Source organism: Dermacentor variabilis, chromosome 3, assembly GCF_050947875.1.
Source record: "Dermacentor variabilis isolate Ectoservices chromosome 3, ASM5094787v1, whole genome shotgun sequence".
Taxonomy (NCBI): Eukaryota; Metazoa; Arthropoda; class Arachnida; order Ixodida; family Ixodidae; genus Dermacentor; species Dermacentor variabilis.
The window spans coordinates 8,374,369-8,389,654 of record NC_134570.1 but is presented as its reverse complement, the minus strand read 5'-3'; the positions used below and the strand labels follow the sequence as shown (position 1 = coordinate 8,389,654).

Genomic DNA, 15,286 nt, shown 5'->3' with positions numbered 1-15,286 from the left:
CGTCAGCTAATTCAGCTCCTTGTTTAACTGAGTTGTTAAACGTTATTTCACGAATATCTACATTTTTAGATATCAGATTCAGCAGCTCATTATTTTCTCTACATTGTGTCAAATTTCTGCTTACCCCTGATATCGAAGTAACTGTAAATATACTTTTGCTTTGCATTCCGTAGTAAGGCGTTCGTTTTGTTTTTGTGTATCCAAAACATGTCCCAGCCGGCAGTGTTGGGCGTTTGGAGTAACCTATTCAAAAGCTTGTCTTTCTTTTTTAATCATCTTATGGCACTCATTATTTACCCAAGGCTTGCGTGCTCTTTTACTTTCTCTTTGTATGATATATGAAAATGACTTCGAGTATGCGTCAAGACATAGGCGCTAAAATTCATCATATGAATCATGAGAGGTGTCAGACATGTATACATACGGCATCCCACATTTTTTTTAATGTTATTGCGAAAGTTGAAAAAATAAATTATGGGGTTTTACGTGCCAAATTCACTTTCTGATTATCAGACAGGCTGTAGTGGAGGACTCCGGAAATTTTGACCACCTGTGGTTCTTTAACGTGCACCTAAATCTAAGTACACGGGTGCTTTCGCATTTCGCCCCCATCGAAATACGGCCGCCGTGGCCGGGATTCGATCCCGCGACCTCGTGAATATTGCGAAAGTTCTGCAATGCATTTGCGCAATTATGGTGATTCTTCTTGGTTTGTGGAGATGTGGGTGGTCTCGATTAATGTTTGATGGCAATACACCACCAATAACTTTGTGCTCTGGGAGATTTGTTATAAATAAGTGAACCAATGTATTCGCTGTCTTTGTCACTCTAGTAAAATCTGTAATCACATTAGCCGAGCAGTATGAAGATAACGCTGTGTGTAACTTGTGTCGAGCATTTTAGCAAGTCAGCATGTCTATGTTAAAATCAACATCCACTTCACTATTAGTAGCAGTTCATTTTCGCTGGCGTAGTTCAATAAACCTTCCCAATGCGCAATTAATGTATAAACAATTCCATCTGCAGAACGGTGCATTATAGCTACAATATATTTCTGCTACATAATAGCAAGGTACTCTGCATCATGCGTTATAAAAAAATCTGGAAGTAAGTCGCAATTAATGCACGATTTGATAATCAGTAACACTCCTCCATTAAGTTTATTCTTGCGGTTTAGACAAGTGTGGTAATTATTCATTCTAGCGTCGCAGTCCGAATTCAGTCACATTTCAGTGAGCATAATGATATATATTATGTTTACTCCACGAAAACATGCAATAGGAACATTCAACATATACTATATACACTCACAGCAATGCATGCCCATGTTTACCGTTTTCCAGCTTAATTTCGCTAAACCTGTAACGTGAAATAATTTTTCATTGACCGGCGGCTTCCAAATGTAACGCTGGACTAAAATTCCACAATTACTTTTAGTGAAACTTTCATATAATAATAATAATAATAATAATAATAATAATAATAATAATAATAATAATAATAATAATAATAATAATAATAATAATAATAATAATAATAATAATAATAATAATAATAATAAATAGAAGAAGAAGAAGAATCAGCAGCAGCAGCAGCAGGCTGTTTTATGTCCACTGCAGGACGAATTACCCCTGTCCTGCGCCAACCGATTCCAACTAGCGCCCGCGAATTTCTTAATTTCATCGCTCCACCTAGTCTTCTGCCGTCTTCGACTGCGTTTCCCTTCTCTTGGCACCCCTTCTGTAACCCTAATGGTCCAACGGTTATCTAACCGGCGCATTACATGACCTGCCCAGCTCCATTTTTTTTCTTGATTTCAATTATAATATCGTCTATACCTGCTCGCTGTCTGATCCAAACCGCTTTCTTTCTGCCTCTTAACGTTATACCTATCAATCTTCGTTCCATCGCTCTTTGTGCGGCGGTCCTTAACTTGTTCTCGAGCTTCTTTGTCGGTCTCCAAGTCTCTGCTCCATCTGTCAGCACTGGTAAAATGCACTGATTGTATACCTTCAATTTCAATGATAACGTTAAAATCCAGTCAGGAGCTAACAATGTGTGCCGTATGCTATGCAACCCATTTTTATTCTTCTATATATTTCCTTCTCACGATCAGGGTTCTGTGTGAATAATTGACCTAGGTAAACGTACTCCTTCACAGATTCTAGAGGCTGACTGGCGATCCTGAACTCCACTCGCTAACTCGTTCCTTTGCCCGGCTATTCATCATTATTTTTGTCTTCTGTATATTAATCTTCAACCCCACTCTTACGCTCTCTCTGTTAAAGTCCTCAATCATTTGTTGTAACTCGTCTGCATTGTAGCTGAATAGAACGATGTCATCAGCAAACCGAAGGTTGCTGAGATATTCGGCGTCGATCCTTACTCCTAAGCCTTCCCAGTTTAATAGCTTGAATACTTCTTCCAAGCACGCAGTGAATAGCATTGGAGAAATTGTGTCTACCTATCTAACCCCTTTCTTTATAGGTATCTTCCTGCTTTTCTTGTGTAGAATTAAGGTAGTGTAGAACGTCTGTAGATATTTTCCAAGGTATTTACGTAAGCGTTCTGTACTCCTTGATTGCGTAATGCCTCTATGACTGCTGGTATCTCTACTGAATCAAATGCCTTTTCGCAATCTATGAAAGCCAGATAAAGAGTCTTATTGTACGCTGCGGATTTCTCGATAACCGGATTAATGACATAGATGTGATCCATTGTAGGGTATCCCTTCCTGAAGCCAGCCTGTTCCCTTGCTTGACTAAAGTCCAGTGCTGTCCTTATTCTGTTGGAGATTGTTTTGGTAAATATTTTATATAATACTGGGAGTAAGCTAATGGGCCTATAATTTTTCAATTCTTTAACGTCTCCCTTCTTGTGGGTTAGTATAATGTTTGCATTCTCCCAGTTTTCTGGGACCCTTGCAGTTAATAGACACTTCGTATATAGAGCCGCCAGTTTTCCAAGCATTATGTCTCCTCCATCGTTGATTAAATCGTTCGTTATTCCATCTTGTTCTGCCGCTCTTCCTTGTTTCATGTCTTGCAAGGCCCTTGTGATTTCATCGCTAGCTATAGAAGGAGTTTCTGTATCCTGTTCATTATTGTTTCGAATGGAGTACTCCCGAGTCTTATGGATACTGTACAGGTCGGTATAGAATTCTTCCGCTTCCTTTACTATATCTTCGAGATTGCTGATGATATTGCACTGCTTATCTTTCAGGGCATACATCTTGGTTTGTCCTATGCCAAGTTTCTTTCTCACTGATTTCAGGCATGCATTCATTTTTTATGGCTTCTTCAGTCTTTCTCCCGTTATAGTTTCGAATATCACTTATTTTCGCCTTGTTGATCAGTTTTGACAGTTCCGAGAATTCTAGCTTATCTCTTGAGTTGGACACTTTCATTCTTTGTCGTTTGAAACTAAAGTGAAATAAAATGAAACTGTTTACTGTTTCATGTTTACTCAAGAGCAGACTTCAGGAGACGCGGTTTGTTGTTCCTCGGACTTTATTAAGGTAGACATGTCGAGTGAATATGCGTATATAGTGGGATAAGTGCAATGGGAACATTACCGCTAATAAGATTAACTCACGCGTGACTATTATCGCGAACGTTGGCGCGTTTGCCTTAGGTTGCTAAAACATAAATAAAGGGGAAAAATTAAATTGTGGGGTTTTACGTGCTAAAACCACTTTCTGATTATGAGGCACGCCGTAGTGGGGGACTCCGGAAATTTCGACCACCTGGGGTTCTTTAACGTGCACCTAAATCTAAGCGGGTGTTTTCGCATTTCGCCCCCATCGAAATGCGGCTGCCGTGGCCAAATAAAGGGGAAAAAAACGAGCCGCAGATGGAAGCGGTGGGACGATCGCCATGGTGGGGTTCTTAATTCTGTATAAATGCTTGCTGGGCGTTCGGCGAGTGCCGCTCGTTTTTATTTTACTCCACCGCAAAGTTCCATAAACCTTCCTTGCTGTTTGTTTATCTGCCTTTCCGGCAGTGAGACACGGCTGTTGCTCCTCTGCCAGGTGAGCGCACCTGCTTGAAGCGGCGCCCGCTGAATCCCTGCGACGCGATGACCCAGTTCGGCCGCGTCAGCTCGACGGCCAGAGGAAGAAACGAGGGCCGCCGGTAGAACCGGCGCAGATGCTTCTGGCCCGAGTGGTCGCAGTTCTCCCTGCAAGCCCACAAGCAAGCACTTATATTCGGGGGTGGATTCAAAGTTTAGCCGACGCCCCTTCCACAACCGTGCCTGGAAGGCAGCTGCACGGCACGAGCGGCTCGTTTCGTCTGCTCCTGAAGCGCGCTGCGGCAGTGGCGACACGCATACACAATTGGGCAACGACAAAAATAAGTGGACGAGACCGCAATGCACAATGAAAGTGCCAACCGCACAAATTGCGACATTAGATGCGGCACGTACCGGGTACGCATGCAACTTGCCTACCAGCCTGCTCCTCGCTTTCCCTGTCCTGTTAATTGTGTATGTGTGTTCAAAACAAATAGTAAGTCCCCCCCCCCCTTATTTTCCTCTTGTAGAAGCGCCGTCCTATCAACGCTGCATTCGACAAATGAACCATACCGTGCACCACGATGCGTTCGAAAAGGCACGGCTGCCGCCTCTGGATCTCTGGTGCGGCTTATCAAGCACGTATATACTAATTGGTAGGCTTAAGCCGACCTGAAAGGCTTGGGCTGGGGTTTTGGTACCATAATAACAAAAAGGTTTTAGAGCGTTCTAGCTTGTCCGCAATCTTCTTACCGTCGGCGGTATACCAGGTTACCGGAGAGGAGGTGTACGGCAGCAACAGCGCTAGTAGCGACATACTGTGACGCTTCGTCTAACGGAAATCCCTTAGACCCGCCTTCGTATTACGCGAGTGTTGGTAAAAAAATTACAAAAGGCATCCTAATCGTGATTACACTGCCGCAGAAAACTTACACCAGTGCTGAAGTAGAATAAACTTGCTTGCAGCAATAGTAGCTCTCTGTTTGTATGGTTGAGCTGTGCGCTACCAGGTGCGACCAACCCCTATACCAACCCCGCACCGAACCTGCCGCTCAGGTTTATGTCTCTGGTCCTCCGGTAATAGGCAAACAGTAAAAAATTTGCACACAGAGTAAAACTATTTTTCTCACGCACAGAACACGCTTATAAAAGGCCTTAATTTTCGCTATACATGCCGCTCACCAATGGGCGAACCAGCCACTAGTGGTGGGGAAGCTGCGCAGAAAGGAATCGAAGCCCATCCGACGCCGGTTGCTGCGGAAGTTGCATATGGCGGCCGCCTTCAGATCCTCGTCATTCAGGTATGCCTGTAATCGCGAGCACAACGTCAAGCCACCATATTCTGACAAGAAAGCCTAAAATTGTCCCTGTCGCTTCGCACTTCCCACACGGTTTAGCCGACAGCTAAATCTTAATTTTCAATGTTGCGTTTATGCTATGACACGTTGTTTTATCCTCAGACTCATGCGTCAGCCAGACTTCTATCGCTCTGCATGATAAAGAAATGGAATTTTTGGATGGCACGATAGGCTGACACCCTTTCACCACTTGTAAGCGTCACTTCATCACGTGTTTACATTCTCTGTATATTTAATCACTTGTCTGAAAAAATAAACCAGTTGTTAGTCTGCGCTCGTACAGTGTACTTCGTTTTGTCTTCCATCCGGGGTGCGTAGCCCACCCCTAGGAATATAGGAATATGTTCATTTACCGACCCGATTCTAGACGGACAATGGACGGACAACCCAGGGACTTATTAGACGCTCAAGAAATGGAGAAAGATTAGCTCGGCGCCGCCGTACCCGAGCTTTTAGCGGGCAGGGGCAACGAGGAGGCCGCCATGCAAGACCCATAACGCGGACCACAACGCGAAGAAAACCAACACTGGGAATTAGCCATGACTAAACGCCAGAGGAAACGCCAGAGACAAAACGAACGGAACAACCCCGGAAATTCTGCACCGGCCGCTCAGGGTGACCTCGGCGGAAAAAACCCGGCCAACGTTAAAAGCTGGCACGCCAGCTGCGACGAAGCAGTACGAGAAGGAGACGATGGCCGAGGCTAAGGCTGCCTCCGCTCCCGAAAGACGACCTCAAGATAATTTTGAAACCGAAAGGACTCATTGTGAGATCGCTGCAAACCCACCAAGTCGCCCGGGCCGTAGTGGCGGCAACCAACTCGGAATGTAAAGGTGAAGACTTATCAGACTTTGCAACGGCTCGAACATCATTATTGTAAGCACGGATAACGAGGACGCGGCCCAATACGTGAGACGCATCACCCATCTCACGTTCGGGGAACGCACCCATGAAGTAAACGCTTACGTGGCAGTACCCGAGGACACCCAACGAGGGGTAATTCGCGGCGTAGACCCCGGAACCTCGCCGGAGGAACTCGAGGCAAACCTACGGGTGCGGACTCAAGGAGTCACGATCCACAGCGCCTGCAGGCTGGGAAAGTCAAAATTCGCCGTCATCACCTTCGACGACCCCATAACCCCAAGGCAAGTCCTATACTACGGTAGAGAGATGTGGTGCTACCCGTACCGCCCGACGCGGCAGATTTGCTACATCTGCTGCCAGCAAGGACATAGATCGGACGTTTGGCCGAGCCCGGAGACCAAGGCCTGCAAACTATGCGGGACGCAGAATCCGGCAGAAGGACACCAATGCACACTCACATGCCTGGTTTGCGACGGCGATCACGCAACCGGCACGAAAGATTGCAAGCTGCGACTCAAGACGGCCGGAGAGCTGCGATGGCGACCCCCGCATAAAGGCCAGCGGCAGAGCCGGTGCCGATGGCGACGCCCGAGATGGTTCAGCTCGGAGGGCGACAGGGGCCGATTCCAGAGCCACAACGGAGCCGGGTACGAGGACTAGTCGCGGAGCCGAAGCAGGGACCGGAGCCGAGGACGGAGCCGAAGCCGTGGCGGACCCAGGGACGAGTCCTTCCCACCCCTGGGGGAGCAGAACGGCGGCCCGGGGCAGCAGAAGCAACAACAACAGAAGAAAGGCCGAGTACAGGTGAGCTGGGGAGCAGGTCCTCCCAAATCATTGTTTCCGCACTCGGGTCAAAACAACGAAACAAGCAACGAAAAGAAACTAGCTGAGGAAAACAGAGCACTCAAAAAAGAACTTGCGCTCTGCCAAGAAACGCGGCAGCTAAAGAAGAGAATAGACGACCTAATAAGGGAAATGCAGTTGCAGAGGCAAGGCGGGAACTCGCCAGGGCGAACGCCGAGCCCACCAGTAGAGCAGACCACACAACAATCAGAGGAACAGAGTCTTAGAAACGAACTAAAAAGCCTCATGGATACAACGCAGAATCAAATGTTACAAATGCAACAGAATATAGCGTTGCAAGACCAAAACTTCCGCAGTTACGTAACAAACCAAAACACACAGAGAACCACTAATTACGCCAGAGACAGGCTCTTTAACGATAGAAGATTCGGACCAGAAAGCAAAAGTAACAACAACAAAACATCATGGCAGGACAAAACAAACTAGAAATATGGTAATGGCACTGTAGGGAATACCGGCGAAAACAGGGACTCCTACAGCAGTACATAAACACCAGGGACAAACCACCAGACATTATTATGTTTCAAGAAACTAATACAACAACCACCCTAAAAGGATACACGTGCCAGGAGAGCGGACGCACCGCAGCCCTCATTAGCAACAAGATAGTCACCATAGCACACAAAGGAATTGAGGACACGAAAATCGAAGACATAATAACAGAGATAATACCCAAAAAAGAAGCACAAAGCTAAAAGCACATTTATAGTCAATCTATACAGTCTCCCCAGGCAGAAAACGGCGACTTCGGCAAACTCTTTGCAGAAGCAAACAAGCTAGCCAAATCAAACACCCTAATAATTGCTGGAGGTTTCAATGCTAAAATCCCGTGCCGGGGATACCAGAAAATCGAAAAGAAGATGCAGCAAATATGCATTGCGGCAGAAAACATAGGCTGCGACCTCTTAACGGACGAAAATCAGCCAACGCGCCAGGGTAATAGCGTTAGCCCAGACAACTGCCCAGATCTAACATTTGTTAAATGAGCAAAGCAGGCCGAGTGGGAGAACCTGCTAGGGAACCTAAGCAGCGATCATTATTTACTGACAACCAGAATCGAAGCGGAGAACGTAAAAATAAAAATCGGCACAGCCTATATCACAGATTGGGACGCCTTCCGTAAGCACAGCGAACAACTAAAAAGGGAAATCACATCGATAGAGGAATGGAGCGAACAACTCAAACATACAAGAACTCTACACACAAGAAATAGACAGAACAGAACAAGCACCGGAGGTGGACCGGCGGCTACTCGGGCTATGGGAGGCAAGACGCGGGCTCACAAAACGCTGGAAAAGACAGAAGCTGAACAGGAAACTCAAGAAGAAGATAGCAGAGATCACAAAGTAGGCAGAAGAGTACGCAACACAGCTGGCCAGGCAAAGGTGGCAGCAGTTCTGCAGCTCACTGAACGGCACACTCAGCACAGCCAAGACGTGGCGCCTACTAAAAGCCCTCATGAACCCAAGCAAAACGAAAACGGAGAGCGGCAAAGCAGTCCAGAAACTGGTCCACAAGCACGAAGGCTCCGACGAGGAACTACTGGAGGCAGTGCGTGTAAAATGCTACGGCAAAGACAATCCCAAAGGCTACGACGGGGAGTATCTGGGGACAGAGAACCCCGACATGGACAGACCGATTACAAGAGAGGAAGTTTACGCGGCAATTAGAGCGACAACCAAAAACACAGCCGCGGGCGCCGACAAGATCAGAAACTCTCTAATACGCAACCTCAGCGACGAGGCGATAGATCAGCTCACAGCATACCTCAACACACTGTGGGCAGAGGGCACCATACCAAAGGAATGGAAGCACGCTGTCGTGGTGATGATACCTAAACCCGACAAAAAGCTTCAGATTGACAACCTGAGGCCCATCTCCCTCTCCTCGTGCCTCGGCAAACTCTACGAAAGGATAGTCACCAGAAGAATCCAACACCACCTGGAGGACAAGGAGCTATACCCGCACAGCATGTTTGGCTTCCGGGCGAACCTGTCAGCACAGGACGTCCTGCTACAGATAAAAAAGAAATCATGAACACGTCACCTAGAGCAAGCGAAAACGTTATCATGGCTCTAGATATGAAAGGGGCCTTCGACAACGTTAGCCACGAAGCCATCATGGAAGGACTGAACAACGCCAACTGTGGCAAGAGAATCCACGACTATGTGAGGGCCTTTCTGACCAAACGCACGGCAACGGTGGGATTAGGGGATCTGCGAAGTGACGTCTTTACCACCCCACGCAAAGGCACGCCGCAGGGCTCCGAGATCTCACCAGTACTCTTCAACATCGCAATGATCGGACTGGCTCGAAGACTCAGCAAGATTGATGGCATCCAGCATGCAATATATGCTGACGACATCACGGTCTGGGTCAATCGAGGCTCCCTAGGACAGAAGCAAGAAAAACTGCAGGAAGCGGCCAAGTGCGTGGAAGAATATGTCAGAGAAAGGGGCCTGGCGTGCTCCACCGAAAAATCAGAAATCCTGAGAGTGGGAAGGAACCCCACCAAGGAAGAGCTAATAGTAAAACTAGAGGGACAAAACATACCTGAAAGGAGCATGATACGCATCCTAGGCATGTGGATTCAAGGAAGCAAGAAATGCAGCCACACAATCCACTTACTAAAAAAATCGACAGAACAAGTAAGCCAAATGATAACGAGGGTATCTGTTCTGTACTTGCAGTGCATTACATGTGTTGTGTGTTATGGCTGTTCTAAATATCTGACTTTATGTATGCGTACGTGGACTGAACTAATGCACAGAACTTTGCGACTCATGTACTGTTGGACTGTATATTTTTTATTCATCCAGTGTTCTACTGAGTGCCATATTTCGTGTCGCTATTCTCCCTTTCTACGCAAATTTATTTCCATTGCCAAGTGACAAGGAGTAGCCGGTGCCACCATAAAGGCGCCAACCTCTCCTAATATTCACTTCAATAAAAAAAAAAGAAGCGGAATGAGAGAAGGAGACACAAACAAGCTGGTCAGAAGCCTGGTGGTCAGCAGAGTCACGTAGCCGCTCCCGTACTACAATATGACCAAGCACGAAAAAGAACAGACGGAAACGCTACTAAGGAAAGCGTATAAGACGGCGCTACATTTGCCAAGAAACACGCCCAACGAAAACTGTTACAGATGGGCCTAAGCAACACCTTCGAAGAACTCGCGGAAGCGCAGCTCAATGCACAGATCGGCAGGCTCAAGCAGACTGCCACCGGCCGCAAGCTCCTACAAAGAATAGGGCATAACACAGACGGAATAGAGGATCTGGCAGCTAGCATCCCAGACAGCGTTCGCCAGACACAGCACATTAGCCCCCTACCGCGAAACATGAACCCGAATCTCCACGCCGCCAGAAGGTAGGCGCGAGTAGATTACGTGGAACGAAACCTAGCCACACTAGAAAACACAGTATACACAGACGCGGTCGTATACCCATGGGACTGCAACACTAGAATGTTTAGAGTCGCGGCAGCAGTGGTAGACCACACGAGAGAACCAATTAGCTGCGCGACCCTGAGAAACTGCACGGTAACGAAGGGGGAAGAAGTCGCCGTAGCTCTAGCGGCGGCTGAAGGTTACCGCAGGAACAAATCTCTGATAATTCTAACAGACTCCAAAGCAACATGCAGGAACTACATACAAGGCAGAGTTAGTAAGGAAACACTGAGAATCCTCCTTGAAACAGAGCATCCAATCAAAAACATAAAACATAGGATCTTCTGGATACCGGCACACACCGGGATAGAGGGCAACTAAAGGGTGGACAGCCTAGTTCGCGAACTCAATCACCGAGCAAGGCAGTCGGAAACCCTAGAGGCCCCCTTAACGGTGGAGCCGACCTATGCAGAAACCACTACAGAGAAAGGAGACTTAAATACCCCCCACCCCACACATCGCTCACACAAGACGAGGCAGTCAGCTGGCGAAGATTGCAAGCAGTTACGTTCTTCAACCTGCACACACTACACAAAATGTTCCCTACCCAGTACAGCGATACATGTCCGTGGTGCGGGGCAACCCCCACGTTATACCACATCACGTGGGAATGCAAGCGTCATTTCGCATACCATAAAGTAAATAACCCAAATGCGGAACAATGGGAGGCTCTGCTCACCAGCAGCGAGCTTGCAGCCCAACGGGCAATTGTGCAGCACGCCTGCGAGGCAGCAGGACTCAGCGGTGCCCTGGAATAGGGGCGCCGACCTTGTGAAGCGGCCAGGACTCAATACATGAAGACACCGGCCTATCGCCAATCTCTCTGAGATATAGAGCTATAAAGTTTTTCCATTCCATTCCATTCATTTACATACTTCCATATTCCTCAGTCGCTCTTCATAGTCAATTTTACTGTGAGCTTCTCTCATTTCAAAGCTCGTACAGCACATATCACCCTGCACAACTCCATTTGTAGTCTTCCCATGAGCGCCCAGTGCGAGGCGTCCAACTGGTCTTTGGTTGCCGTCGAGTCCTGATTGTACTCCTGATTTCAAGCAAACAACCTCATTTCCAAATGTTAGTCCTGGAACCATTACACCTTTCCACATACCCTGGAGCACCTTGTACCTATTGTATCTTTATAGGGCTCTGTGTTTCATTATGGCCGCATTTCTCTTCCTTTTACTGTTAATGTTCTTTTTCCCGTGTTTCCATATATCTATTGCCTTTGTTTATCCATATGCCAAGGTATTTATATTATTTTACCCGAGGTATTTCCTAGCCCTGGGTTGACACTATCTGTTTACTGTTTTCATTGAATACCATAACACCTCATTTTTATCGCTAAATTTCAGACCTAAATTTCCGCCTTGCATTCCACAGATATTAGCCAGACGTTGCATATCACTCTGCTTGTTAGCTAGCAACACAATGTCGTCCGCACAGAACAAACCTGGAAGCTGCTGCTCTATTACTGTACCCGTCTGTTTGTATGAGAGATCAAACCCGATATTACTTCCTTCCTTCTAGCGCCCTCTCCATCTTCACCATGTACATCATAAACAGCAGTGGGGATCGAGGGCACCCCTGTCTCAGTCCCGTGTTGATATCAACTTGCTCCGCGCAACGAAAACTGCATTTTCTAAGTGAATCTCTCTCAAAATCTGTATACAGTCATTTCCTATGCTTTCTCCTTCCAGAATATCCCACAATATGTTGCGATTTGCGTTGACATACGTTCTGATAATGTACGAAAAAGCCACATATAGCGGTCTCCTTTCTTGTCTGTATATTTAAATACACTGAGTAAGGACAAATAAGTTTTCATTCAGACGCCTACCGATTCTGAAGCCATTCTGAAGTTCTCACAATATTCCGTTATTATCTGCTCATGCTTGTAGCTTTAGTTTAATCGCCTGCATTGCCAAGCTGTATATTCCTGATGTAATGGTCAGCGCTCTATATGAGTGAATTCTATATTCCTCCCTTTACCTTTATAAATTAAATTCATTACACTTTGTCGCCAACTGTCTCGTATATCTATATTTTAAGGATTTTTTCTACTGCTTTCAACAAAGATTTCTTACTGTTTGGTCCTAGTGCATTAATAAGCCTAACGGGAACCTCTTCTAGCCCTGTGGCTGTGCGCTTAGGAATTTTCTCTTCGGCTTTCTTTTCTCAGCACCACCTCCTTTTTCATCTGGTTCTCTTTCATGCTCTTTTGGAATGACGACGAAGTGTTTCTTCTGCGGAACATCCCATTTGCAAGATACCTCATTCATTTCACCCTAACTTATTAAAAGAAATAGCATTTTTCACCGCCAGATTCATGGCCAATTCGCCAGAGTCGGTTGCGCCATTCCACCAGAGAACAAGAACAAGAACAACCTGCCCCTCTCTCTGCTTTTCTGGACTTTTGACTGCTCTTCTGGGGTCTGCTGCTCCGTACCTCGCGGTGATAGACGTGCAACCTCCCGAGGCTTCGTTCGGTTCTGGTTCATCAGCGGCAATCGCTTCGCGGAAGCGAGGAAATACATCTAGCGACAGCGATGACACTGAGCTGTACTCCGCATCAGCTGACGAGTCATCACAAGAAGGCTTTGAACCTGTCTTGCACATCAAAGCCAAGCGAAGGATCGTCAATGCATCTTCAGTGTCAAATTCCTTCACCGTAAAAATGCGCCTCAACAACGGCTTCTTACCATCCGGTTTGCGCCGCAGAACTTGACTGACAGTCTGCGCGTCCTTAACCGGCAAGCAATGTCCTTGTTTCTTGAGAACACTGTTCCAAACGAGATCAAGGACGTGAGGTTTAACACACGGAAAAACGTCATGGCCATCGACGTGATGACCACGAGTGCGCTGGGCCCTCTGCAGCGTATAACGTAGCTGGACAACATAAGGGTTCGAGCCATTGTCTCAGCGGATGGTACCACCATTTCAGGAGTCATTTATGACCTTGACATTAGGATCCCCAACGCAGACCTTCCAGTGCTCATAAAACTAGCGAGTGAGAACAATGCTATTGTGCACGCCGGCCGCCTTGGTTAGACACGTTGTGTGAAATTAACATTGAAGGGTGACTGCCTTCCCTCCTACTTGCAGGTTGGCCACTTCCGCCACCCGGTTCGACCATTTGTTCCAAAACCGCTGCAATGTTACAACTACCGGAGTAGTGGCCATGTGAAGGGCGCTTGCACAAATTCTGCCACGCCGAGCCGCACTCAGAATAAAACTGTAGTGCGACTGTTTTGAAGTGCCCTAACAGTCAAGACGCTTACAGTGATTTTTCCAAAGACTGCCCGAAGATTAGGGAAAAATTCTGCGCTTAAACAAATGGTTAGGGACAATTCAACCCACAAGGAGGCCGCTGAAACAGTGCAACGTAGATGACGTTGCCATAGACGGTCCTCACGTAGGAGTGCGACAGCTTCGAAAAATGCGTTAACTCTTCAAGTAGCAATGTCACCTGCAGTTTCCAGCGCAGCAAACACTGACGCTGGACGGCAGAAAACTCCGAAACCTCTCTACATATGAATGACCATCGCTTCCAAGTACACGAATTATACAAGAGCAACAGCAGGTACCGCATCCAGGTGTACAGCAAGCTGCTCCGTCGGTTGATGTGCGACATACAGATCAGCAAGTGGTATCGCTACTGCGATCCTTAATTTATTTATTTTAATATTTTTATAGATACCCTTAATCACCGAAGCTTTAAAAGGGAGTGGGGTTACAAGTGAAAAATCAAGTGAATATTCAGAAAAAAAGGTGGCAAAATTATACACGTGTTAAGAAATGTAAAAACAATCAAAAACATTAACTATAAGAAACAGTAAAAGTGGCCTGACCACTTTTACTGTTTAAAGTTTACTTTTACTGTTTACTGTTTTTTACTGTTTACATTTACTGTTTTACTGTTTAAGTAAACCGAAAGGAAAAAAAGAGAAAAAATATAAGCACTAGCGGTTAACAATGTACCAGATGCGCACATCATGTGAGATGTCCAGTGAAGGCGCACCACTCGAACAGGTGCATATCTTTATTCCATATGTACATGATACCTATTGCAAGAAGAAAAATAATCAAATAAGCACTTGCGAAAAAGCGTACTGTCTGTACTGTCGTACCAGCTTTCCGAACCCCATATATATATATATATATATATATATATATATATTATTGTAAAAGGCGTGTTCGTCTCAGCAAGGTGGGCACGGTGTCTGGAAAAGGGCCACTAACACAAGGCAGCCACAGCCCGAAAAACCGTCAAAGCGAGCCATACACGAACGTCAACTTCTTCCTGCGTGCTGGCACAGAACTGATGCAGACGTGATCTGGTAAAACACTCCCCGCGTAGAAAGGAGCCAACCTGACGACCTAGGCAGAAGACAGCACATGCGGGTCGTAGTACGGTTTAAGCCGTGCGTCATGAACTGTTTCGCGCCATCCGAAACGATTGTCGGGAGCTGGCTCGACCGGCTCGATGACACAGCTAACGAGTAACGTTTGCTCTAGGGCTCTGTAAGGACCGTGGTACTTGGACAAGAGCTTGGTAGAAAGGTCGAGAGTGGCGAATGGAACCCATAGCCAAACCAGCGTTCCGGGCGTATAGTGGACCGTAGATGCAGAGGCGTCATGGCGAGATTTTTGACGACACTGGCCTTCCGTGGAACGAACGCGCCAGTTGTCTGCATTCTTGTGCATAAGCAGCCGCTTCAGAAATATGTTTCGCTTCAGA

The 15,286-nt window shown here is 46.6% G+C and overlaps 1 protein-coding gene across 1 annotated transcript in view; it reads right to left on the bottom strand.

Annotated features, from left to right (window-relative positions):
* Positions 1-15,286, bottom strand: part of LOC142573903 (uncharacterized) — a 244,863-nt gene that overhangs the window by 64,632 nt on the left and 164,945 nt on the right. The window contains exons 7-8 of the mRNA XM_075683112.1: positions 5,194-5,318; positions 4,041-4,179 (exon numbers count right to left, since the gene is read on the bottom strand). Of these exons, the coding sequence (XP_075539227.1) occupies positions 4,041-4,179; positions 5,194-5,318 (264 nt within the window). The remainder of the gene's footprint in view (positions 1-4,040; positions 4,180-5,193; positions 5,319-15,286) is intronic.